The sequence below is a fragment of the Gossypium hirsutum genome, chromosome D10 (assembly GCF_007990345.1).
Source record: "Gossypium hirsutum isolate 1008001.06 chromosome D10, Gossypium_hirsutum_v2.1, whole genome shotgun sequence".
NCBI classification, from domain to species: domain Eukaryota; kingdom Viridiplantae; phylum Streptophyta; class Magnoliopsida; order Malvales; family Malvaceae; genus Gossypium; species Gossypium hirsutum.
The window spans coordinates 19,602,620-19,629,868 of record NC_053446.1 but is presented as its reverse complement, the minus strand read 5'-3'; the positions used below and the strand labels follow the sequence as shown (position 1 = coordinate 19,629,868).

Genomic DNA, 27,249 nt, shown 5'->3' with positions numbered 1-27,249 from the left:
TAGAACTTTGATTGGTCCATTCAATCTTTCGGCTACCTCTTTATCGACTAACAATTTAAAATTGTATCCATAGCTTCCCTGGCGAACTCATTTTGTTACACATTAAGTATACGTCATTATCTAGGAGCCTTTTCCGCCTTTCACCCTAACTGGTTGAGATGTTACTTTGGTCTCACTCATCATCACCTTTGGTGAATTCCCTCGTTATCTCGATAGTCTTGTCCCCTCAGACGAACCAACCTTATTCGTTATGGCGACTTATCACACCAGTCACACTGCGAATTCTACTTTGTACCTTGGATTCTCTTTTGGCCTACTAATCCGTGAACTTTCCACATTTAATCCCTATGTTTTATGTTATGACGAACTTGCCCGTGTTTAGTGTCTTAGTGAACTACCTATATTTTCATGGCCAAGTCATGGTTTAACACATTATTTCCCATGTTTTTTGTCCTCATAGACTCCCTTAGATGCCATAGCCGAGCTATGGTCTTACACCTTATATCTCTTTGAGGTGTCGTCCCGAAGGACCTTATCATTGTCGTGATGTTTCCCTTTAGAACCTTCTGACCGCCATCGTAGTGTTGCCTTATGGAACCTAAATATCGTCGTCATGGTGTTGCCCCGTAGGACCTTTCGATTTTATTCTATTTCTCATTCAATCTTGATGTTTGAACATCGAAGTGTCCCCCCGGTAAGGCCCGAAGCTTCACACATCACGATTTGCACTCAATAACACCGTATGGCAGAATCTTAACAGAATTCCATTTCCCTATCCATCCTCTCATTCCTCTATTTCACAATTTTTAACCTTGAAGCTCAAACACCGTAGTGTTCCCTTCGTAAATCCCGGAGATTCACACATTACGGTTTGCACTCAGCAAATCCTGGATGACGGAATCTAATAGAAATTCCCTTTTCCCAAATCCTAACTTTGGCTAACCCGTCAACAATTTCCCTCCGCACTACACATATAATACTCAAGCATATCATACAATTTATCATCAAACATACATCACACCAGTTTACTTATCATCAACTATCTACTGTAAAACAACCAACAGAAAACTGGCAAAAGCTCACACACAACCTACTCTTTCTTCAAGCACATGCACACTATAACTTAGAACACCATCAACATGATACATGAAAATCACATAACAATAATCCAAAAAGAAAAGTGTAGAAACTTACCTTACTTCATTTATCCTTAATAGCTTAGCTTGTCCAAATATCAGAGCCTCTTTTGTCTTGATAGCTAAGCATTACAAGCATTTATCGGTTAAACCAAAGGTGTTCAATCCTTAAAAACCCAAAATCCATAATTATACAAAAGCTTTTAAGATTTCTTACTCTACTTCATTCTTTAATCTATAAGTACAGAAAGGTAAAGAAGCTTACTAGTTCCTAAATTTCTCTACTACCAAACTTCAACTCACACGACTTTTGCGACATGCAGAGCTTCATTCAGCTACATCCTCTTCTTCTTCAGAGCGATTAAAGAAGATGATGTTGTGGAGAGAAAAAAATTGAAAATAGAATTGAGAAAATTCTGTTTCCACACATACTTATATATATACTTCTTAGGCACGGTCCTCACCAACCATCTCAACCATTCATTCTTCATCATGTTGTCTTCCACTATTGAACCAGTCGGTTCCAATCTAACTAAATCAAAATAGAAATCCAACTAATCACAATTCATCCACTAAAATCTCTAAATTTCCTAGTGGAGTTCGACCATTTGTTAATCCTTTCAATTTAATCCTAACTTTCCTAAATTTTTGGGTCAATAAAGATAATCAGGTGTTACATAGAAATTATATGTAAACTTATTTAATATTTTACATTACTAAAATAATATAAGATTATATTGTTTTTAAAAAACGTTGGTGTCTTAGAGTTGTATCTTAAAATTTTCATTATCCTTTTGCATTCTTAAATTCATTATATTTTATCTCTATAAATAACACAACCAAAGGATTTCTAGGTCTGGGTTGGGATTTTTGTTTATAAATAATTAAATTAAAACGTAGTAGGGTAAACTAATTGATTAGTTTAAGAATGTTGTAAAATGTATATCTATATTAACTTCCATAATTTCAAGAATTCTTTTTTTAACTCTTGTAACCCCTAAAAATTTATAAGGTACCTTAATTATCTTTCTTATAGCTTTGTAATCTATGGTGTTTGAGGCTCTATAAATAGAGGGAATGTATAAGCTTTTTGGTACCTCAAAGTAAAAGTTGAATCATCTTTTCATTTTTCTACTCGTGCCTCTTGTTATAATTCTCTTAGTTCATAATAGGTTATCAGCACGAGTTTGCTTCAAGTTCTTGGGCAAAATCAAAATTCATTTATCTTTTGATTCAAGAACATGGATATTCACCATAATTTTATTGGACCCAAGATTGATGGAGACATGTGTCTTGTAGATAGTACCACAACACATACTATACTAAAAGATAAAAAATAATTTTTTTCATTTGACAATAAGTGATGTCCATGTTAATACCATATCGAATAGTTCAAAACTTATTGCATGTTCCATAAGAGTTATTATATTATTATCAAAACAGATAGAACTTGTCATTGATGATGCTTTATTTTCCACTAAGTTTCAAAGAAATTTATTGAGTTTTCAAGATATTCATCTTAATGGATACTTATATATCACAACTATTAAATGTGGAAAGAAATGTGTTTTAGAAAGACTACCTACTTTTTCATCAAGTTTATATTGTACATACATTAGTGTAATTGAGATACATGCTACTACAAACCAAAAGTTTGTAGAACCACATATTTTTACTATTTGGCATGACTAGGTAGGCCATCTTGAATCTATTATGATGCGAAGAATAATTGAGAATTCAATTGAACACCCACTAAATAACCAGAAGATTCTTGAATTTAAGGAATTCTCATGTGCTACATGTTATCAAGAAAAATTGATTATTAGACCATCACCAACAAAAGTTGGGAGTGAATCTTCCGTATTTCTAGAACGTATTCAAAGTGATATATGTGGACCCATCTATCTACCTTATGAGCTATTTAGATATTTTATGGTTTTGAAAAGTACTATTGGTCAATTGGTAATCGCCCAAGTGCACTTTTGGCGTATAATGGGGGATTACACTGTTGTGTATTCAAGATGTTGAGAGTTTCATACCAAATAAATGTGATTTTATAGAAGAAATATGTGGTTAGATAAATAAATACTGAAGGTATGAGCCCCTATCAGAAGTAGTACACCATTTTCCCTATGATATTGTACATCTTAAGTTATAATGTAAGCTACTTAGGAACTAATCAAATGAGAACCAGGATAGTTAAAAGAGAAAGAAAAAGTACTCAATTAGTTTTCTCGAAAGGCGTAGACCTTTGATAGGATAAGTCAATAGTGATGTTACATTTGTCAAGTTCCAATAAAGACTTGGACTATTTTAATAGGTCTTTAAGTTGAAATAAAAGGAGTTCTCTTTAAGCTAGATTTGAAACTTAAGGCTAGAAGGAAAGGAGAAGCATTTATCTTTAAGCTAGATCTGAAACTTTGGATTCTTCTAGAAATTTCTCCATGTCGAGGTGAGTTTTATGGCTCTGAAAAGTATATCTATATGAATGCCTGAAGAAGTAATCCTTTTTTATATGATATTTGTGTTTAATAATTCTTTGAGCAAGCCTATAATTCCCCGGTTTGGCGAGCACAAGGTCTAGCGTAGCCTTTGAAAAGTACGATTGGTGAATTGGTAATCGCCCAAGTGCACTTTTTGACGTATAATGTAGGTGAACACAATTGTGTGTTCAAGATATTGAGAGTTCCATGCCAGATAATTACAATTTGATAGAAGAAGGATGTGCTCAAGTAAGTAGATATTGAAGGTATGAGCCCCAGTTAGAAGTACTATACCCTTTACCCTGTGATACTGTACAAGTTAAGTTATAACGTAAGCTGGTTATGAGCTAATTGAATGAGAACATGGATAGTTAAAAGAGAAATGGGAAGTATTCAATTAGTTTCTTCAGAAGTTGTAGACCCTTGATAAGACAACTAAGTAATGATGTGACATTTTTCAAGTTTCAATAAAGAATTAGACTATTTTAATAGGTTTTCAAGTTAAAACAAAGGAAGTTCTCTTCTCTTTTAAAAATATTGAAATCTAAGGCTAGAGGGAAAGGAGAAGCATTTTTTTTAAGCTGGATCAGAAACTCTAGATTCTTCTAAAAATTTCTCCATGTCGAGGTGAGTTTTATGGATATGAAAAGTATATCTACGTGAATGCCTAAAGAAGTAAGGCTTTGTTTATGGGATATTTGTGTTTAAGATTATGGAAAGGTTATCTGAATGGATTTTCACAGTGTTCTTTTGTTTTAAGAGGCAGTGGTTGCTGCAACACCTGAAAGGATCTTGAATCTTGGGCTCAAGCTCAAGCTACTATACATTCTTGTCAAAGTGAGTCCTTAAGTCAACTCTAGTATGTAAGGTATTATTTGCAATGTTTCTATATATAATGGTTAGACTATAAACACTGAATGAGTTGTGCATGTATAGTTCATGAGGAATCTGATAGGTTAAGCATGAGATGATGTGAAATGAAATGTAAGTTAATTTCTGTAAGGTGTCATATAGAAATGAGTCTATGTCTGTCTTCATGGAATCATCTAAAGGAGTCCATAGGGACTTTAAACATGATTCTCTTGAAGGAAAACTCTATGGTACCATATTGTGTAAGACCATAGCTGGGGGGTTACGATATCATATGGAAAAACCATGTCGTATAAGACCATAATTGATAGGTTATAACATCATATGGAAAGAACTAATGGATGATTATTACCTAATGGAGTTCTCTGCATAACCCAAGATAATGAAGGCAAACCTCACGTAATGTGAGTCTAGGCGAATCCTTATTGTGAACACGCCAAAAAAATAAAGCCCTTGTGGCAATCATCTGAAGGAATGATATGTGTGGCTAGCTCTGAAGGACTGGTTGGTATGGTAAACTCTGAAAGAATAATACATATAGCGAACTCTGAAAGAATAATATATATGACGATATCTAAGAGAAACAGTTATGTAAGAAATGTTGTGGCATATCTTGTATAGTCTTAAGATGTGTACAAAGAAAATGGAATGCGTCAGGGAATATGGTGATTCATAGTGTGAGCCAAGTAGACTAGAAGAACAATTTGATCAACAATGTTTTGTAGGTATGTTTTTCAGAATGGGAATAGTTAAGGAATTATGAAAAGGCTGAGTGAAGAGCGTTAGTAATGTACTGAAGATGTTAAGGGTTAGACATGGTCACAAAGTAAGGTATGGCATTTATAGCATAAAGAAGAAAGGTATTTGCCAAAGTTACGTTGAAGAACGAAGAACAATGAGATGATAATGAAATTCCCAAATGTATTGTATTGAGACAACATAGGTAAATGGAGTTTAACTCATTAAGTTATCATGAACTTACCTTTGTGTATTTTGTTACAGGTAAGTTGATTGGTTTTACTCCATAAGAGATGACACCAAGGTTACGCTAGAGGTGACAAGACGGACTATTATGCATATAGAACGTGTTGGCAACACAATTGTAATCAATATTATCACTAAAGGATTAAAACAAATAAAAAGTTGTAATCGAGTTATGATATTTGCTTGTAAGCCCTTGTTATTTGAAGTTTTGTATGATGATTGTTATTATCTACGGTACATCCAGTTGTAAGTAAGTTGGAACAACATTCTTAAATAATATGTAAATGTTGAAAAATTGTACATTTTGTTCTTGAGCAAGTCTGTAATAAAGTTGTAACACCCAAGATTCGAACCCGACGAATCAGATCAGGTTGAAGGTATTACAAGACAAATATTTCTCATCTTAGAATTTTTTTATGTGCGGTATATGTTCTAATTAATCCACCACAACGCACAAAGATGGGTCCCCAAAGGAAGTTGAGAATATATGTTGGTTATGAATATTCTTCTATAATTAAGCATCTTGAACCATTAACTGGAGATTTATTTACTACACAATTTGTTCATTGTAACTTTGATAAAACAACATGCCCAACGTTAGGGGGAGAGAAAAATAGCTAGTAAAAGAAATTACATGGAATGAGTTATCATTATCTTAATATGATCCTCGTACAAGTCAAAGGATAATACATTTGCAAAACATTGTCAATCAATTACCACATGCATTCACTAACTTAAAGCGAGTTACAAAATCTCACATACCAGTTGAAAATGCTCCAATCTGAATTAATGTCCCAGTAAGACAAAATATTAGTGCCAAATAAAGTAATGCATGCCTGAAGTGTGGAAGACCAATCTATTTCAAATATAAAAATCCTTGTGAAAAGAAAGGAGTAAACATTTAAGATAGTCATATTATGGAGACAAGTGCCCAAGAAGAGGCCAAGAACATAACTTATCAAAAAACCCCATAAGAGGTTTAGATACCTAAAAATAGTGATAATAAAGAAATCTCGATAAATTATGTCACTTCAAGAAAAGGATGGAGCCGAAATAATATAGTTGTCGACAACATTTTTTCTTATAATGCTACTATTGAAATAGCAAAAGAAAATGAGGATCTTAAGCATAAATATGTTGAAAATTTTGACATAGAAAAGATTGACCAAATTGGAAAGAAGCAATTCAAGCAAAATTGAATTCACTTTCTAAATGTGAGGTTTTTGGACCTATAGTACAAATATCTGAATATGTAAAGCTTGTAGGATACAAATAGGTATTTGTGCGAAAATGAAATGGGAAAATGAAGTCGTAAGATATAAAGCACAATTTGTAGCACAAGGATTTTTAGAAAGGCCCGACATTAATTATAAAAAGACATACTTCTATGTGGTGGATGCAATCATGTTAAGATATCTTATTAGTTTAATACTACATGAAAAACCTGGCATGTGTCTCATGGATGTTGTTACAACCTGTTTATATGGCTCACTTGATAGTGAAATTTATATGAACGTCCCTGAAGGATTGAAAATCCCAAAAGGATATAGAGTTCCCAAAAAAAGTTTCTCAGTCAGATTAAAGAAATCCTTATATGGATTAAATAATCTAGATATATGTTGTATAATCGTCTTATTGAATTTTTTTGAAAGAATGTTATAAAATGATCCAATTTGTCCATGTGTTTTTATTAAAAGGTCTGGATTAAATTTTGTGATAATTTTTATTTATGTTGGCGATTTAAATATTATTGGAATTCCTGAACAACTTCAAAATACGAAAAATTACTTAAAGAAAGAATTTGAGATGAAAGATCTTAGAAAAATAAAGTTTTGTCTCGACCTGCAGATCGAGCATTTAAAGGATGGAATTCATGTCTATTAGCCAGCTTATACAGAAAAGATCTTTAAAAAAATTCTACATCGGTAAAGCTCATCCATTAAGTACCGCAGATTGTAAGATCATTAGATGTGAATAAAGACCCATTTCGTCCTTGTGAAAATGGTGAAGAGTTTCTTGGTCTTGAAGTATCATATTTAAATGGAGGCATTGATTTATCTTGCAAACAACACACGACCAGATATAACATTTGCTTTGAACTTGTTAGCAAGATTTAGTTCTCTCCAACACATAGACATTAGAATGGAATTAAACATGTATTTAGATATCTCAGAGGCATCGTTGGTATAAGGTTATTTTATTCAAGTGATTCAAGATTTTTATTAGTTGGCTATGCGGATGCTAGATATTTATCATATCCACATAAAGGTCAGTCTCAAATGGGATATTTATTTTCATATGGAGGTACAACCATATCATCGTATTCAACAAAACTACATTAGTTACTGCCTCTTCAAATCATGCAAAAATAATTGTGATCCATGAGGCAAGTTGAAAAGTGTGTTTGGCTAAGGTTGTTAACGCAACATATCCAGAAGATATGTCTCTGCAAGAAAAGATGGCAACTATCATATACAAAGATAATGCAACATGTATAGCTCAGTTAAAGGGTGGTTACATAAAAAGTGACAAAACGAAACATATTTCATCAAAACTATTCTTCACTCATGATCTTGAGAAAAAAAAGTGATATAGAAGTTCAACAAATTCGTTCTAGTGATAATTTTGCTAATCCTTTTACCAAGGCATTGCCAACCACAACGTTTGAAAGACTAGTATACAAGATTAGAATGTGTCGACTCAAAGATGTACTATGATGTTGCCATTAGGGGGTGTCTAAAACACGTTGTACTCTTTTCCTTTAATCAAGATTTTGTCCCACTGAGTTTTTCTGGTAAAATTTTTTAAGGAGATAGTTTGTAATAGGAGGTTGAATACTCTTTTTTCTTCATTAGGTTTTTGTCCCATAGGATTTTTCCTAATAAGATTTTAACGAGACATATTTTTCATTGATCGACATCCAAGGAGGAGTGTTGTAAAATAGATGCCCATATAACTCCCACAACCTCCAATAATTTATCTTCTTGTAACTCTTGTAACTCCTAAAATTTTATAAGATACCTTAATTATCTTTATTATAGCTTTTAAGCTGTAGACTCTATACATAGAGAGGAGCATATATAAACTTTTTAGTATCCCAAAATTAAAATAGAATAATCTTTTAGTTTTTTACATTTCTCTCTTTCTATAATTCTCTTATATCATAACAAATAATTAATAATACAAAATTATTTTGCTAAAATAAGGAAGAAAAAGGAAACTTGAGATAATGAACTATGTATCTCATAATTGTTTCTTGTTCATGCTAGAGAGTTCGTCATACATATATTTCAGTCATATCTGTTGAGCTAATTTGTCGGCTGATTAATTGACTTACAATGATTATAAATAAAGTAATAAATGTAATTAGATTGCAATACAAATTTAGTATGATATCCTTAATATGTTTAATTGATTAATAATAATCTTTTATTTAAATGAACCGCTGTTGTACACACTACACAAAGACAAATATATAAAATATAAACAATGAAATGTGTCTTTCCTGGTGGATGTAAACTATCATAATCCAGCCATATATATCTAACCCCTATTTATTTCTCCCTTAACAATAATAATAATGTGATTATTGTATCCAACTGCGATGTGCATGTATCAAATGAGGTAGACATTTTTGGCAAAAGTAAAAATGGATCCGTGGACAATTAGATATGATCGCGATGTGACTAACAAAATCTTCTCTAAGATTATTTGGTGGGATTTTCTCTTTACCCCATTCTCCAACTTAACATCGTATACACAATTTTGTATAGCTGATGTGAATGATTGGTTGATAATGCATGCATGCATTTTAACCTAATCTATAATTTCCAAATCTTTCATTCTTAAATCATTACGGGGCCTCCAAACATTGACATCTTAACTAAAATCATATCTCAATGTTTCTCTTTTCTTTACTTTTCGGCACAAACAAAAAGAAAATATCCCCAAACCTACTAAACAGGGATGAATCCAGAGGCGTGAGTCCGTCTTACCCTTGAAATTTTCAGATTTTTAAATTTTATATATAAATTATTATGTATTTTAAATTTGGTGTTCACATTATATAACATTCGCCCCCTTAGTCTAATTGTATTTCATATAATAAACTCCTTTGAGCCATAAAGTTATACTTTGTATTAACAAGGTATTTTTCAGTTTTTAATTATATAACTTTAATAATAATAATAATCAAATATTAATGTATGAAAAGCTTTAAAAGACTAAACTTAGAGATCCAATATGGACTTTAAAGCCAAATTCCAGAATGAATTGATTTGGCTTATACACATACATATTAGATTAGTGACTTTCTTGTATTTTGATTTGTATGTCTTGCTAATGAATTATCTTCTTCTAGTAAGGTGCAGACACTGCCGAGAGAAAAAGAAAAGAGTTTGATGTTGAGATTAAGAGCACAGAGTAAAAAAATACAAATTATCTTCCTCTCGACTCCTTACGCAAAAGACCCCTCAATAAATATCATTGATAAGTTCGATCTTATAAAAAAGCAGAAGATGCAATTTAAGATGCCTAGTATTGAGAAATAGGACTACAATCAATTTTTTTTAATTTAATTTTTAAAATTATAATGATATTTATGAAATTTTCAGTATACTATTAGTTATTCTTTTTTTCATATTGAAAAAAAATATTTAATTTTATGTAGTGTGATTTTTTCCTTTTAATTTTTTTACAATTAAATCATTCTTGAAAAAACATTAAATCGTTCTGTTTGATAAGAAAATAAAAATAAAAAAAAGACACTTTTTTAGGTTAAAAAAAAGTTCTTTCGAATTTAAAAGTTTCGCCCTCTTTAGAGTAAAATCCTAGATCCATCCCCGCCAACAATAACATCTCTTAATAAGATTTTATTCAAAAATAAAGCAAATACATACAATATGGTAGTACAAGATCTTTATTTTCTTTTTCTTGCACAAAAACTTGGATGTATGATTAAACTATTTTGTCAGTCTTTTTCACCTTCAAACACTGCACTCTTCAATCCATTTCTCAAAGCCTCAAACTGTATATTGATCAATCAAGCCATGTGAAAATAAAAATGAGGGGAAAAATATTACCCAAACCAATACTTCATAAGATAAAGCATTTCCATGCCTTTGAGATTGAATGTAAAGAAAACATGCAACTTGATCTAAATCATGGAGAGGTTTTGAGCATAAAAATAGAATAAAGGGAAAAAATAAGGACTGCAACAAAGAATTGATCAGCTAAGGAGATCATTTTGTAAGTTGATTTTTTGTAAGAGTGAGTTATGTTTATAGATGAACACTTAAGCTCCATGGAGAAAGAGCATTTGGATCCACCCACTTCTGGTGGATAAATAATTCGCCCCCGTACACATTTGAATTCTCCCATGCTCCATTCCTATTGCAAGAAAAAGGAAAATAAGATTGTTAAAAGTGTATGCTTCAGGCTTTGATTTCACTTTTTTTGGGCTCATGAGATATAGAAAATTGCATGACATGTACTTTTTATTTCATCATGTAATGGGCAACTTCCTTTATTTTGCACACCCACAATATATAATTAGGTTAGTTTTAGGCATAATTGTTCTGTTTTCTTCTTCCTTTTTTGGGTAAAACATATATGTATTTGTATTCATTTGGGTAAAATAAATATACAACTTCAGTTGTTATTGAGCAAATCAAAGATTTTCTTTTTTCAGAATTATATTTTGGTATAAGCAAGCAAATTACATTACAATGGAAAAGGGGAATAAGTTCACAAATACAGAGATTAAACCCTGGACCTTATGCTAATCAGCTTAAAACCCAAGCAAGTTTTGCTACTAAACCATGTCACCCAAGCAAGTTTTGCCACTAACCCAGTGACACGGTTGACTAACCATGTCACAGTTGGTGTTAGGAAGAATAACCAAGTTATAGTGGTTTTTACTATGATTTAAAGAGTCCTTTTACTACCTTATCTAAAAGACAATAAAGGGTACTAATTAATTAGATGTGTTTTTTACTACTGACCATTTTATGAAAGATTTAACTATATACTTGATTATAACATAAATAACGAAGGTAAATGCAACGCGAACCCTGAGTTGAAGTTAAAAAAAGGGAAAGAGAAGAGACTTGCCTCGAGTTGATGTCCAAAGGTGAGAATAAGGGTGTCAGGAGCAACATCAAAAGTTAAAAGTCGAGGCCCAGTTTTGAGAGAAAATTGGCAGTGCTTGGTTGGAAGGTGGAGGCTTAATGTACAATCACAACAATGGCCGTTTTCTTCTTCGTTTACGTTTGGATCTTGGTCAGCCAACTTATCCTCATTACTATTATTATTGTACTTGTATATGCTCACAACCGACTCTCCTCTTCGAAATCCCTTCCTGCCTACCTGCCTTGCATTTTCTACCAATATCTTCCCCAATTCTTCCGCTACTTCCTCCAGTTTACTTGCTACTTTCTCTACTTTTTCACTATTTCAAACCAAACAACCCACTTTTCACCATATTTACATACATACAGTAATACTGTATCAACTCACATTGCTATAATGTATATCTATTTTCACACATTTTTATCTCTATCAATATTTAACAATTCCACTTCTAAATCAAATAATTTAGTCATGTTATCATGCATGTAAGGTTTCGAAGTAAAATTTATATAAAGTAAATGAATTATTCCATGGAAGATCAATTTTCATGATGGCCAACAAGCTACTGGTCTAGTGACAACTTGTATGTGTGGATTCAAGTGGTAGCAGGCTATCTAGGGTTCTTTCCTCATGAAACTCCCTCCCTATCCCTTAGGTTTTTCTGTACTGCATGTAAATTTTTTTATATAAAATTAATGAATTATTCCATAGAAGATCAACTCTCATAATTGTGACATTTTCCCCTATTATTTGGCTTATTTTGATGTTTTATAAACCAAAGAAAAAAAACACTTAATCAATATATATAGATAATAAGCATATCAAATTAGTTTAAATTAGATACAGATAAATCTAAAATTTACACCAAAACTTGGATTTTATACATGCAATTCAAATTTCATTTACCTACTACATCTACATATCATTATTTTGTATGTATATAACGGACACAACTATTTATATTTACCTAACATAAACACTTATAGATTTTTTGGCTTTTTTTTTTTAAATGTATCAATGTTTTCGAAGGCTAAATTTTTTATAGTAATGCTTCATCTTGTTTTAAAATAAAAGTTTAATTTACAAAATAAAAACATTTAGTCATAATTGTATTTTAATTCACTTAAGTGTTTAATATGCATACTAATCATGTATAAACGTGCATGCACGTTACACATTAAGCTATAATTTTGAAATATATCTCAATTATATATACGCAAGTGATCAAGTATATTGTTAAACTGGAGGGTTAACAAAATTATTATTTTACGTTAATTTCAATTTTAACCTCTGGCCCAAGCTAAAAGAGTATAAAACTAGGTACGCAAAAATCAAAATTAGGTAGTGAATAGGGCCCAAAAAGCCCAAGGAATTTAAGGAAATTTACTCATATTTCTGTGAAAGGTGGCGGGAGGGACGGTTAGAATACCTGAAGCTGTGATACAAGTGAACGCCGATATATTGGCGAGCCCACTCCATCCTCTCGTCTTTGCAATCAACCCACACAATCTCCTCCCTCTTTCCCACCGAATTCCTCCTGTATCCCGTATCTCTCTCTTCCAACACCCCGAACACTCTCGCCGCCTCTTTCACCGTCGCCCTCACCTCCTCCCCCGCATCGATCCCATGCCGCCCTATCGCCACCACTCCATACTTCCGTGCCGATCGTATAAACCGCTCCACCGACCCCACCTCCCTTAAACCAAGGGATTGGAAATCGACCTTATCGGGTAGGCCGTGGTGGCGGAGTGTCTGGCACTCGGGTAGCGTTAGGTCGGGGATCTGTAACGACTTCTCGAGAAAGTCGGTTAAGATCTCGTTGGCAGCGGATCGTGAGCCGGTGGCGGTTGGGATGGGTGATGGAGGTGGGGCCTTGATGTTAAGCTTGCTCATACAGCGCATTACAGGTACAGCCATGGAGTCGTACAACAAGAAAGAAAGGAGAAAGGAGGGTTCGGTTGAGAGGGGTATTAAAAAAGGAGTAGACTTGATCATCTTCCTTTCGCTTTGCTTTCTCTTCTGCTCTTCTGTCCTATCGCCACCTGTACTCTGTGACTTCAAACCCTGGATCCAAATGCACTAGATTTCGCCACGTCGTTCAATAAAAAGGCCCTACCTGGGCCCCAATATTAGTTGGGACTTGTAATCTGTGTTCTTTCCGGATTTAAAAAATAAAATAAAATAGCTATTAAAATGAAAAAAGGACAACAAATTGTTGAATGGATTAAAAACCAGAAAAAGGAAAAGCAAGAATTCCTTTTCCAGTAATAAAAATTAAAAGTCTAAGTCTATTTCGTAAGCAATTTTAAAAAATTAATAAGTATTTTTTAAAATATTTATTTTTTAATATTTTATTATATTTTAATAGGGTACTTGTCAACCTTATTTATACTAAAAACTTCACTAATAATGTGTCAAGTAAATTTTCAAAATTTATTAGTCAAAAAATTACAAAGAAATTCTTGGTTGGTTTTCCTTTGTATGATTAATATTTTAATGGTTTTATCCTTATATTTCAATCATATAGATTATGCACGTCATATTTGATAGAAATTAAAATCTTTTAATTATATTTTTATATTAAAAAAACTTTTAACCATTCAATAAATATTAATATATATACTTTTTAATATCGATATGATAGAGATATCAGATAGGTTCAAATTATTGCAAGTACAATTATATCGATAAATTTAACGGTTGGATCTTTAACATTTTTCAATCTCTCCCTTATAATCTTTTATGAGTTAGTTGCACTAACCACCCCTAAACTATGACTATCATTTTAAATTGGTTCACAAACTTCAAAACATTCTAATTACATCTCAAACTTCAAAGCAATCTAATTGCATCTCAAACTTAAAAGTTATATCAATCAGGTCTTTTCATTATGATAAACATTAAATGACACGTCAAATCATATGTAGCTAAATTTGAAATGAAAACTTTTTTTTGAAAAATAAAATGAAAACTTTTTTAAAAATAAGATGTTGCAATATTACTTTTAAAAGTAAAAACTAAAAATAAAGTAAAACTAAAAAAGAAGAGATTGGATGATTAAACATACGTAAAAAGCTTCGAAAACATTAAAAAAATTAAGAAATTTTCAACATCCATTTTAATAATATGATTTTTTTCTTAAAATTTTCATTTTTGCTTATACCGTATAAGATTTGAGGTATCATTTAACATTAAATTAACTATTTTAGTAACAAAAGGACTAAATTAATACAACATATGTAATTTAAGGATGTAATGAGAATTATTTAAAGTTTAAGACTAATTTAAAATAAAGGTCATAGTATAAGGACATTTGGTGCAATTAATCTTTTTAATTTATATTTTAATTAGTCAAAATTCAAAAAGAAAGACGAAAAGTTAGAGCTTTCTCTTTCATAAATTTCTTTTGGAGGGATTTACCAAAAAAGCCAATTTTTTTTATAAAATTACCGAAATAGGCCGGTTTTTTAATTATTTACCAGACTGGGCCATTTCCCCCAAAATCGCGCCACGTCGGAGCGATGTCAGGGGACGAGGCAGAAGGTCGCGTCCACGTCAGCAGGTCGTGCTGACGTGGACGCGACCTTCTGTCACTTAGCGCGGTATCGGGAATGCGATTTTGACCCTGATTTTTACGCCTGGGTTTTATGGCTTTTAGGGTTTAGGGTGCAGGCTTTTTAGGAGTTAGGGGTCCAGGAATTTTTTTTTTCGAGTTGACGTTTCTGGTTAAATAGTGGGAAATCGCTTCTACTAGGATGTTATTTAAGAAGAAATTGTGAAATAGTGGCCTCGTGGACGCGATTTCGCTACAGTGGTCATGTGAGAAATAATTTTTTTTTGACGTTTTCTGAGAAATAGTATAAAATCGCTGATACCAGGATGCTATATGAGAAGAAATTGTGAAATCGAGCCCTCGTGGACGCGATTTCGCTACAGTTGGTCATGTAGGAAATAATTTTTTTTGACGTTTCTGAGCAAATAGTGTCAAATCGCGCCCTCGTGGACGCGATTTCGCTACAGTAGCAAGTTTGGGCTGATGCTATAAATTAGGCAGAGAATTTTCTTAGAATGCATAACTCAGAGCAGAAACATTTTAGGTTAGGGTTAGGGAATTTAGAGTTTCAAAATGAGTGAACGTATTAGTGCTGTTATTTACTACGATGGTGAGGTTTGCCACACCGAGAATGGTGTTGTTTTTTTGTCGGAGAATACGGTGCGACTGTCATTTAGCCAAAACATAGATTTGACAGAACTCCGTAAAAGAATTAGGCGTAAAATCTTCCGAACCACGCCAATGAAAGTTCAGTCAATGACGTATCGGTTTTGTTCTTCTGTTGATCCGGTGACATATGACTCGTTCGACATAAAAAGTGCTCATAGCTTGGAGGCAATGGTGCAGACTCATCTTGCTAGCGGAGCAACTTTTATTGAGTTATATGTACAATTTACGTCACCAAATGATGTACTTTCGTCCGGTGTTCGAGATGTATACACGACCCCTGGCCGACAGTCGGTTAGCGTGTTACAAAATACGGAACAGCCTATGTTCGGTAGCGGTGTCGAATGCACATCCCCCCAAGACACTCTGTCGGTGGATGGGACATGTACGTCGGTGGCTCGACGGTTGACGCTGGAAATACGAGCTGGAGAACCGCATCAAGTTCACTGGATGGCAATCTACATCCAATTGGGGGCGTTATCAAATGCCCAGAAGAAGGGATGACGTACTACCTACGACATCAACCGGTGAGGGAACGTCGTACGCTGCAGATGATTGTGGGTTAGAAGGTGAGTCCGATGTGGATCCACCTCGAGAGCCCGGGCCGGATGGTGCAGAGGTGGGATTATTTTCTGAACCGGAGCCTATTCCAATAGAAGGTGAAGATGGTGATATGAGTGCAGATGATGAAGAAAATCCACGATTCAGAGCATATTCACCTCCAGCCCACATGCATAATGTCGATCTATCAGCAGATGATGCGTTAGAGTTTCCAGATCTACCACACCGGGTGCGCGATCGTACAAGTTCGGGAGTAGATGTTGGTGAACTTGAAGTTGGTAATCAGTTTACCAATAAGGATAGTTTTATTGGTGCTTTGAAACAGCATAGCATCAAAAACAGCGTTAATTACCACGTCGTTAAATCAAAATCTAATAAGTTTGAGGCGAAGTGTGCGGTGCAAGACGTCACATGTTCATGAAAAATCGTCGCCTCGTTAAGGAAGAGGACAGGGTTGTGGGAGATCAAAAAGTACAAAGGTCCACATACATGTGCTGCAGGTACAGTATTGAATGTGTATGAATAATTTTTGGATTTTCCAATGTTGCATTACTTAATGTACCCCCTCCCTATGCAGGTGTTTCAGAAGATCATCCGAAAATGGATTCAGCTATGTTGGCTAGCTTGATACTGGCCACGATAAAAGTAGATCCTCGGACTTTAGTGCCGGTGATAATTGCCAATATCCGTAGCCAAAAGGGGTACACGCCCTCTTACCGCAAGGCTTGGATAGCTAAGTAAAAGGCATTGGAGAATATGCATAGTGGGTGGGACGCCTCTTATAATGAAATATGGCAATGGTGTCAGGTGCTAGAGAGATACGTCCCAGGTGCCATCACAGACCTTCAAACGGAACATGCGTACTACAACGGCCGATTGCTACGTGGATGCCAAGTGTTCAAACGCCTATTTTGGACCTTTAAGCAATGTCGAGACGCATTTCCGTACTGCAAGCCGTTGGTACAAATTGACAGTACCTTCATGTTCGGTAGGTATACTCATCGGTTACTGGTTGCAGTGGCACAGGACGGCGGTGGGAGAATTCTTCCAATTGCATATGCAATAACACCGGGGGAGTCGTCTGATGACTGGGATTTCTTTCTCTCTAGGTTAAGGAGGCATGTGTGCCCCCAACCTGATATCTGTGTTATTTCAGATCGGGGCACTGGTATACTAGCTGCATTTGATCGAGAGGGAAGCTTGTGGCAGCGTACACACCATAGATATTGCCTGAGACACATTGCTTCGAACTACTACAGGCAATATCCATCTAAGACGGAACGACGACAAGTGACCAACATGGGTATTTACTGTATAACTGTATTATTTCGTTTGTCAAATTGAATTAGTTTTATTCGTAGAAGGGGTATAAAATATTCGCTATGTTCTTATATTGGTAGGGTATTAAATGAATAAAGATCGTTTCCACGAGATGTTGGCAATCTTGCAATCCCAAAACAGAGAAGGGGCGGACTACCTTTGCAACATACGTTTCAAATAGTGGGCACAAGCATACGACGGAGGCCTACGATATAGCCATATGACGTCGAACCTGGCAGAATGCATAAATTCTGTTCTTTAAGGAACGCGCCATCTACCGATAACAGCGGTTGTGCGAGAGACATATTTCCATTTGGCGGCGCTATTTCCAAAGCGAGCAGCTTCTTATGCAGGCCAGATGCAGGGTGGGCATGTATGGTGCAGTGAGGTAGTTCAAGAAATGAACAAGGCGAATGCGAGGGCAAATATCATGCACGCTGTGTGTCACGATTGAGACAATTTATGGTTTCGCGTGACGGAGTTCGACAGACCGCACCAAGGCGTTGTTGGCGGCCAATATCGTGTACACTTGCGAAACAGGACCTGTGACTGTGGGAAGTTCAATGCACTTTGTTATCCATGCGCTCATGTTATTGCAGCCTGTCAGAATCTCCGTCTGGATCCGCTGAGTTATGTGGACGAAGTGTACAAATTAGAAAACATGTACAACGTATGGAGACACGTTTTCCCACCGGTCCCAGATGAACGTAACTGGCCACCCGTATCTCTTGCTCCTTTTAAGCTGTTACCGGATAGAGAATTGCGTCGCAAGCTGAAGGGTCGACCTTTCTCCACTAGAATACGGAACAATATGGATATCCGAGAAACAGCCAGTCAACAGAAATTGTGCGGATGGTGTAGGAACCCAGGCCATACAAGTCGATCATGCCCTAATCGCAATAGTTGAATGTAATTATAGAAGAAATTACCTTTTATTCAATTATGTATTGATAATTGTATTAAATTTTGATTAAATTATCAAATTACTACAATTTCTTAAATGTTAGTACCAGTCAAAACATTTTACGAAATCCAACATTATGTAAAACTACAATTTAATTAGGGTTTTTAATTAAATAGGGTTAGCGTTTTTAATTTAATTAAATTAGGTTAGGGTTTTTAATTTAGTAGGGTTAGAGTTTTTAATTTAATTAAATAAGGTTAGGGTTTTTAATTTAAGTAGGTTAGGGTTTTTAATTAAATTAGGTTAGGGTTTTTAATTTAATTAAATAAGGTTAGGGTTTTTAATTTAATTAAATTAGGTTAGGGTTTTTAATTAAATTAGGTTAGGTTAGGGTTAGGGTTTTTAATTAAGTAGGGTTTAGGGTTTTTAATTTAATTAAATAAGGTTAGGGTTTTTAATTTAATTAAATTAGGTTAGGGTTTTTAATTAAATTAGGTTAGGTTAGGGTTTTTAATTTAATTAAATTAGGTTAGGGTTTTAAATTAAATTAGGTTAGGTTAGGTTAGGGTTAGGGTTTTTAATTAAGTAGGGTTTAGGGTTTTTAATTTAATTAAATAAGGTTAGGGTTTTTAATTTAATTAAATTAGGTTAGGGTTTTTAATTTAAGTAGGTTAGGGTTTTTAATTAAATTAGGTTAGGGTTTTTAATTAAATTAGGTTAGGGTTTTTAATTTAATTAAATTAGGTTAGGGTTTTTAATTAAATTAGGTTAGGTTAGGGTTAGGGTTTTTAATTAAGTAGGGTTTAGGGTTTTTAATTTAATTAAATAAGGTTAGGATTTTTAATTTAATTAAATTAGGGTTTTTAATTAAGTAGGGTTAGGGTTTTTAATTTAATTAAATTAGGTTAGGGTTTTTAATTAAATTAGGTTAGGTTAGGGTTTTTAATTTAATTAAATTAGGTTAGGGTTTTTAATTTAATTAGGTTAGGTTAGGGTTAGGGTTTTTAATTAAGTAGGGTTTAGGGTTTTTAATTTAATTAAATTAGGTTAGGGTTTTAAATTAAATTAGGTTAGGTTAGGGTTAGGGTTTTTAATTAAGTAGGGTTTAGGGTTTTTAATTTAATTAAATAAGGTTAGGGTTTTTAATTTAATTAAATTAGGTTAGGGTTTTTAATTAAATTAGGTTAGGTTAGGGTTAGGGTTTTTAATTAAGTAGGGTTTAGGGTTTTTAATTTAATTAAATAAGGTTAGGGTTTTTAATTTAATTAAATTAGGTTAGGGTTTTTAATTAAATTAGGTTAGGTTAGGGTTTTTAATTTAATTAAATTAGGTTAGGGTTTTTAATTAAATTAGGTTAGGTTAGGGTTAGGGTTTTTAATTAAGTAGGGTTTAGGGTTTTTAATTTAATTAAATAAGGTTAGGGTTTTTAGTTTAATTAAAATAAGGTTAGAGTTTTTAATTTAATTAGGTTAGGTTAGGGTTTTTAATTTAAGTAGGTTAGGTTAGGGTTTTTAATTTAATTAAATTAGGTTAGGGTTTTTAATTAAATTAGGTTAGGTTAGGGTTAGGGTTTTTAATTAAGTAGGGTTTAGGGTTTTTAATTTAATTAAATAAGGTTAGGGTTTTTAATTTAATTAAATTAGGGTTTTTAATTAAGTAGGGTTAGGGTTTTTAATTTAATTAAAATAAGGTTAGAGTTTTTAATTTAAGTAGGTTAGGTTAGGGTTTTTAATTTAATTAAAATAAGATTAGGGTTTTTAATTTAATTAGGTTAGGTTAGGGTTTTTAATTTAATTAAATTAAGGTTTTTAATTAAGTAGGGTTAGGGATTTTAATCAAATAATGTCAAAATAACTCGGAAAAAATTCTATTTGTATTACATCGTCATAAACTTATAATTCATTACATCAAATGATTAATTTTAATACGGTAATCAATGTCTATGACCAGGGGATTCAGTTCCACATGGCGGCCGTCGACGGTTACGCGCTGGATTCCTCCTTTCTCTAGCTTCCAGCGGCGGTTGTTGTTCCTCCGGTGGGGATTCTGGTTCTTCCGGTTCGACATCTGGTTTTCGGACTTGGGACGATGATCCACCTTCAAAGAATAGTGTATGTGGAGGTGTTTGCATCATGAACGGCGACGGAGTTTGAAAGCCATGCGTTGCTGGCGATTGGTAAAAAGGAGAGCTCCCCGACGGCCCCCCTTGCGACCCCTCCTGCGCCGATGGCCTAGTTATCGGTGGTCCGCTCGGCATTACAGGAAATGGAGCTGATCCGGGCATTTGGCTCCAAACTGCCATAGGATTCGGAAAAGGATACATGTACGGGTTAGGGTACATATAAGGGCTAGGAAACATACCTGGCATCATAGGGAAAGGTGAATGCGTGGGTATCATCTGTTGAATTGCTGCGCCAGGTGACTGCGTTGGTACTCTCGTTGGGGACGGTGATTGCATGGTCGCTGATGATGAACCGGGTGAATGTCTGGGCCTCGTTGAGGGGCTGCCCTCGTAGTTTTGTCCCCTTGGATTTTGAGGCCCGCGCCTTTCCCTTCCGACACGTATTTGCCGCCGCCTCTCCTCCGGCGTAAGTAAATACGGCTTCCCATGGGCCCTAAACCATGGCATGTATTCTGGAACGCACGCTAACTCGGGAACGATGATTGGTTCCCGAGTAGGTAGATATTCATTCCGATTTTCCCACATTTCTATGTACACTGACCAGTACAACGGCCAATCCGTACCTAATAGCCGAAGGTCGATTTTGTGGTGCTCGTCAAACTCCTCAGGGTCTGCAAGGATCGGTTGTCTACATCCAAACTGTCGTAGGACTCTGTCTGTCTGGTGGGGCTCCACGGTTGCATAGTTGATCAACACCACTTTCACGTGTCAAGCGTTCGGATTTTGTAAAAACTCTTCAGGGATTACTGCCCGGACTGTCGGATCCTCGTATGGTGTCCATTGAAACTACATGAACATGATAGAAATATTACATATATACATAATACTAAATACTAAATATCAATCCACTAGCGAATGTATGGAAATATCTATTTGCAATAATACTTACTTCTGCTTCCGAGCGTTGCTCCAATAGAAGCCGTATATCTTCAAGTTCAGTCGGTATTCCACGATAACTTGCCGGATGGTTCCACCTAATTAAATAAATTTTTAGCATTCTTTTATTCTTACAAAATCTACATATCAATTTCAAAATGTAATATAAAATTTACCTCGTTACGAGTGGGAATGTATATGGGTGGTTCACTCGAGGACGTAGAAATGGAAAGCGAAACCGTGCCCATGATTGCAGTAGTGACAGGCAACCTCCGATTTTTTCTCTCCTCGGTTTGGTCGCCCCGCACATCTCCCGATATAATGTTGCCAAGATGGCAGACCCCCAACTAAATTCACCGGCTGCTCTAAAATCAACGAGTTTTAGCAGCCACCTTAGATGTACACGGCTCCGTGATGTGTCGGCCATGAGATAGCCTCCAATTATTTGAAGAATGTATGATCGAGCATATCAGATTCTTTCAATCTCGGTTGAATTTTCATTCAGACCGGGGAAGGTGGCACGTAACCAGCCCATCTCCACCTTACCTCCATCCATTTTATCCGGAACGGCGCCCAAAAGCTCGTAGCACACCGCCTCCCAATTGCTAGATTGGGCAGACCCGGTCACTGGGTGCCCATCCACCGGCAATCCCAAATGCAGATGGACATCTTCTAGAGTGATAGTGCACTCTCCACATGGAAGATGAAATGTGTGCGTCTCAGATCTCCACCTCTCGATCAACGCACTGATCAGTTTCGGCTCCAACTTGCATCCCCGGCCTACCGTCGCCACGTGCCAAAATCTCGCTTCCCGCAGGTAGTTCTCTACTAACGGTGATGGAGCATGCATATTCCGAATATTGCATTCCAATACCCGATCTTCAGCCTTTTATAACAAAAAATATATTAATAAATATCTAAAAATACATAAATAAAAATATCTTAAAAATTTTAAAATTTAAATTTAATACTTACCATGTTCATTTGCTCCACCGATATGTGATTCCTATCAAGACGAATCAATGATCCGGCCATTGTTGAAAATATTAAAAATTTTAAAATTATTTAAAAAATAAAAATTTTAAAATTTTCTTAAAAATGAAATTTAATGGAAAAAGAAATTTAATATGGATTTGGAGATTTTTTGAAGGAAATTGAGAGGATTTTGGAAGGAATTTGAGAGTTTGAGAGAATTTTGGAAGGAAATTGATAGAAATTTTGAAGGGAATTGAGAGAAATTTTGAAAGGAATTGAGAGAAATTTTGAAAGAAATTGATATTGAATTTGTTTGTGAAAATAAAAGGGGTGGGGGGGTTTATATAGTAAAAAAATTTGACCGTTTGGGGGGGCAACGGTCAATTTTTTGACCGTTGGGCACTGTTCACGCGCGCGTCCACATCGCGTCCACGTCAGCAGGTCGCGCTGACGTGGACGCGACCTTCTGCCCCATCCCCTGACATCGCACCGACGTGGCGCGATTTTGGGGGAAATGGCCCAGTCCGGTAAATAATAAAAAAACCGGCCTATTTCGGTAATTTTATAAAAAATTTGGCTTTTTATGGTAAATCCCTCTTGCTTTTGGTCAAATAAATGAAAAGTATTATGAATAAAGCTAATTGGTTTTTAGAAATGAAGGTGATTATGAATAGACCTGTCCATGGGTCGGGTGTCCCGGCCTGGCCCGACGGCCCGCCCGAAATATGGGAGGGTTTGGGTAAAAATATAGGCCCGAAATATGGGCTTGGGCAAAATTTTAGGCCCGTTTAAAAAATGGGCCGGGCCTCGGGCAAGATTTTTTTGGCCCGGGCCCGGCCCGAAAAATATTAAATATATATATTTTATTTTTAAAATATAATAGTTTTTTATTTTAAGTTTATTTACTTTCATTTCCTTGACTAGTGTTACAAAATAATAATAAGAAAACATCAAGTTTGTTTTACTAATCAAATGTTAGATTTTGTTACAACAATTAATACAATTAATACAATTAATAATTTGATAAATTTACTAATCAAATGTTAGATTTTATTACAACAATTAATACAATTAATAATTTGATAAATTTACTAATCAAATGTTAGATTTTATTACAACAATTAATACAATTAACAATTAATAATTTGATAATTTTACTAACAATTAATTTTAATAACAATTAGTTTTAATTTTATTAAAAAAATAATTTTAATTTTAATTTTAATTGAAAACGGGCCGGGCCGAGCCGGGCTCGGGTCCCATATTTTTTCTTCGGGCCGGGCCTGGGTAAAATCTCATGCCCATATTTTGGGCCGGGCCCGGGCTTAGTAAACGGGTTGAAATTTTTTTGTGGGCCCGACCCAAACCCGGCCCGGCCCGGCCCGGCCCATGGACAGGTCTAATTATGAATACCCTTATTTTTATTATTGATTAGTATGATCCTCGACTTATTTCGTGTTAGATCGATTATTTGTTTGTATTTGGTTATAAAGTAAAAAGTTGAATATTAAAATATACTCTAAGTATATATATATTTCGTACATTTAGAATTTAGTTTATCTATATTTATTTTTAGGAATTTAATCCTTACATTTATCGGATTTAAAATTGTTACCACCGTTAAATTTCTTCTATTAAAATTTTTAGTGTGACATTTTGAAATTAAAAAAAAATCAATTGGTAGTCATGTAACAATAAAAATAATGTTGAAATACTTATTAGGATTTTTTTCTTAAAAACACCTATTTGAACTCTTCATGATAAAAATAACTTTTTTATATTGAAACGGTGCTCTTAATAAAATTTGACGCCAACATTTTGATTGAAATAATTAACAATACTAACTATTTAAACTAACTAATGACATTATATAAGTAGAGAGACCATGTTATGTTAAAATTTTAAAATAATAGATTTAAGCTCAATATTCAACATAGTTTAAGAGCCAAAATTGAAATTTGACCATTGTCTTATAATGTCAAAAAAAAAAAGATATGTAAATTTAAAAGATATGTGACATGTCGATCTCTAAGACTCATAAAGCATCCAAATTATATATAACCCCGTAAATTTTAAATTGAAAAGTTAATGGAACTAACTATTTGGATTAATTAATAATATTATAAAAAAATAGAAATTATATTATATTAAAATGAACTTAATTTTAGGTATAGTAGAAGTACTAAACTAATGCTCAACCACTTTTTTAAATTGTAAAAAAGGGGCAAGTGTGCCCACGTGACAATAAAGGAAGGTCCTTTGTATAGAGTTTATAGATAGGGTAAACAACATGAAGAGTAACTCAACTATTAGTAAATCTTTTGTTAGGTCATTCAATTTTAAAAAATTACAAAATGATTATTTAAATTATCATTTTTGTTTTATTTAGTTCATTTTCGTTAAATCACTTAGACCTTGCTGATGTGGCAGTTAAAATGATCACATGAATTTTGAAATTTAAAATTTTTTTTACACATAAATTTTTATGTCATTTTTGGGAATACAAATTAAACAAAATAAAAAGCAACTGATTAATAAAAAAAGAAAATCTCATAGTTACTTTAAAACCTTAAACATAAATGCTAAATTTCATATTCTTACATTGAAAAGAAAGGATCATGAAGTGAAGAGAGAAAGAAGAGAAGGTGAAAATTTGAAGAAACAATAAATTGCAATCGAACAATGGAGGTTCCAAGTGTCATTCGTATATACTATTGTAGATTCCCAACTGATCTAAAAACTTGATGGTGAAATGAAAATCCAGATGCCCTCTCTTTCGAAGCGTGCATGCATCCATCCCTAAACACTTCAAAATCCCAGTTGTAATGTGGGTGAAATCCCAAAAGTTTTCACTAAACTCAACTCAAATAAAATCCTAAAGCTATCCAAATGTCTTGCATCTATTTTCATTATAACCGATCAACTTTCACCAAACCCTTAACCCGATCGCACACTAATTCCCCTTTTCTCTCAATCACAAAAATTTAAAGTAAATAATTATTGTTTAATTAATTTATATTGATTAATTAAATTTTCATTAAAAAGTTAGAAACCCTAGGGTAAGTGTTACGGGCTAGACTTTCAGTCTCGCAATCCATGTGGCCTTAGGCAATTTCTTCGCTTCAAACACACCTAAGTTAGTCTAACTCTCGCAAAGTGAAGATTCTTGTAGAATTCCTCCAATGCACCAAATTATAGCGGAAGAAAACTCATAACAAAAGAAAGCACAAAAGAGCATAATAGCAATAGAAAAACAATGCATGATAGGTGTTTGAATAAATGTTCTCAATTTAGTATTCACTACTAAAGAATGGAATACAATAGGTGATTTACAACTGAGGGGGAGGCTCTCTATTTATAGTTGAGCTCCCCCAAAATCGACGGTATAGATCGAATTACATTGACAGATGAGATCGAAGTAAATCTACAATTAAAGGACTTATACAATCTCTAAGGTTACAAAATCATATCTTATCAGATTACATATCTTCTAAGATTACTTTTCCTATTTACTAGGGTAGCCCTAATTTCCTATAATTGCCTCACTGGGCCACCAAGGCTTCAAGGAGATAAGCTTTATCCCTTGTTCGTCGAATTGAGCTACCTCTCGTAAGTCAAATGAGCCCCATTTAATATGTAAACCTCCATGAGACGTTTTTGTTGCAATGGTCATGGACTTCAAACTGTGACCTATGACATTCTACCCCACCCATTCTTGCAACACCCTTGTTGCATCCTCGGGATGACACTAGTTTGATTCACCCCAAAACTTTCTTGACGTCTTGACCCTTTCCCAACTAGTCTCACTATCGAGTAGTCCCGCCCCATGAAACTTTTGCCTCGACTTCCGTCATCTCCTAACTCAAACTGTTTCACTCATTGGTACATCTCGTTCGCAAGAGCTCATCATTCTTACTTGCCCTAATTCTAACTTGCCTCGGTCGAGATCCCCTTGATCCATTCACATCAGATTTGGCATACCCTCATTGAATATCGAATTAACCTTGAGTCCCCTTGTGTCTTTGCGAAGTCAAGTTAGTCAAAATGAAAAACACTACCAAAGTGGGTAAGATGTACCTTCCTCACAACATTTACTCATTCCAACTGTATATTTTGTATTACCACTTTACCCCAAAAGTCTGATGCACAACCTACCTCTCTCATGGGTCGTAATTCCACTAATATCTTGATAGGTTTCATATCAATTTCATGCCCCACTAGCATTTTCAAAGGGGTTTCCTTGGCATTTCGATCTACCAAGCCAATATTCCTCCTATACGGAACATCCTCGGCTAGCTAGATCGTCAACAACACCTTGGTCCCCACTTTCATATCTCGACTCACCGGTACAATGCATCGTGGTTGTCGATGATCCAAAATATACATGCAATTGGAAAAAGAAGCCAAAACAACATTAATCTGATCAAGGAAGCTTAAGCCAAGCACAAAATCATAATCATCCAAATAGATTACCTTGAAATCTTCCTTGCCCTTCCACTCGCCAATTTGTAGCTCACCTCATTGTGCTACTCCAACAGTTGGGACCTCCTTAGAATTTACCGTCTTAATTGTCTTGGTCAATTTCCTAACTGAAAGACCAAGCTTACCCA

General features: G+C 34.4%; 1 protein-coding gene across 2 annotated transcripts; it reads right to left on the bottom strand.

The window, feature by feature from the left end:
- Positions 1-10,570: 10,570 nt before the first annotated feature.
- Positions 10,571-13,793, bottom strand: LOC107914549 (uncharacterized). 2 transcript variants are annotated; one of them, XM_016843490.2, is made up of 3 exons: positions 13,032-13,793; positions 11,585-11,921; positions 10,571-10,861 (listed from the first exon to the last, which is right to left on the bottom strand). In XM_016843490.2, exons 1-3 carry the CDS (start codon positions 13,595-13,597, stop codon positions 10,634-10,636), a joined length of 1,131 nt encoding a protein of 376 aa, XP_016698979.1. In that variant the 5' UTR covers positions 13,598-13,793; the 3' UTR covers positions 10,571-10,633. The 2 variants fall into 2 exon arrangements, with proteins under 2 accessions (XP_016698979.1, XP_016698980.1); XM_016843491.2 differs by lacking the exon at positions 11,585-11,921.
- Between the last annotated feature and the right edge of the window lie 13,456 nt (positions 13,794-27,249).

Bases quoted from the DNA above. Each gene is read 5' to 3' on its own strand.
- LOC107914549 (XM_016843490.2), bottom strand. From the start codon at position 13,597: ATGATCAAGTCTACTCCTTTTTTAATACCCCTCTCAACCGAACCCTCC. The intron at 11,922-13,031 runs GTATTCTAACCG...GGTTTGAAATAG, and splicing joins CACTTGTATCACAGCTTCAG to TGAAAAAGTAGAGAAAGTAG. The intron at 10,862-11,584 runs GCAAGTCTCTTC...TTCTTGCAATAG, and splicing joins CCTTTGGACATCAACTCGAG to GAATGGAGCATGGGAGAATT.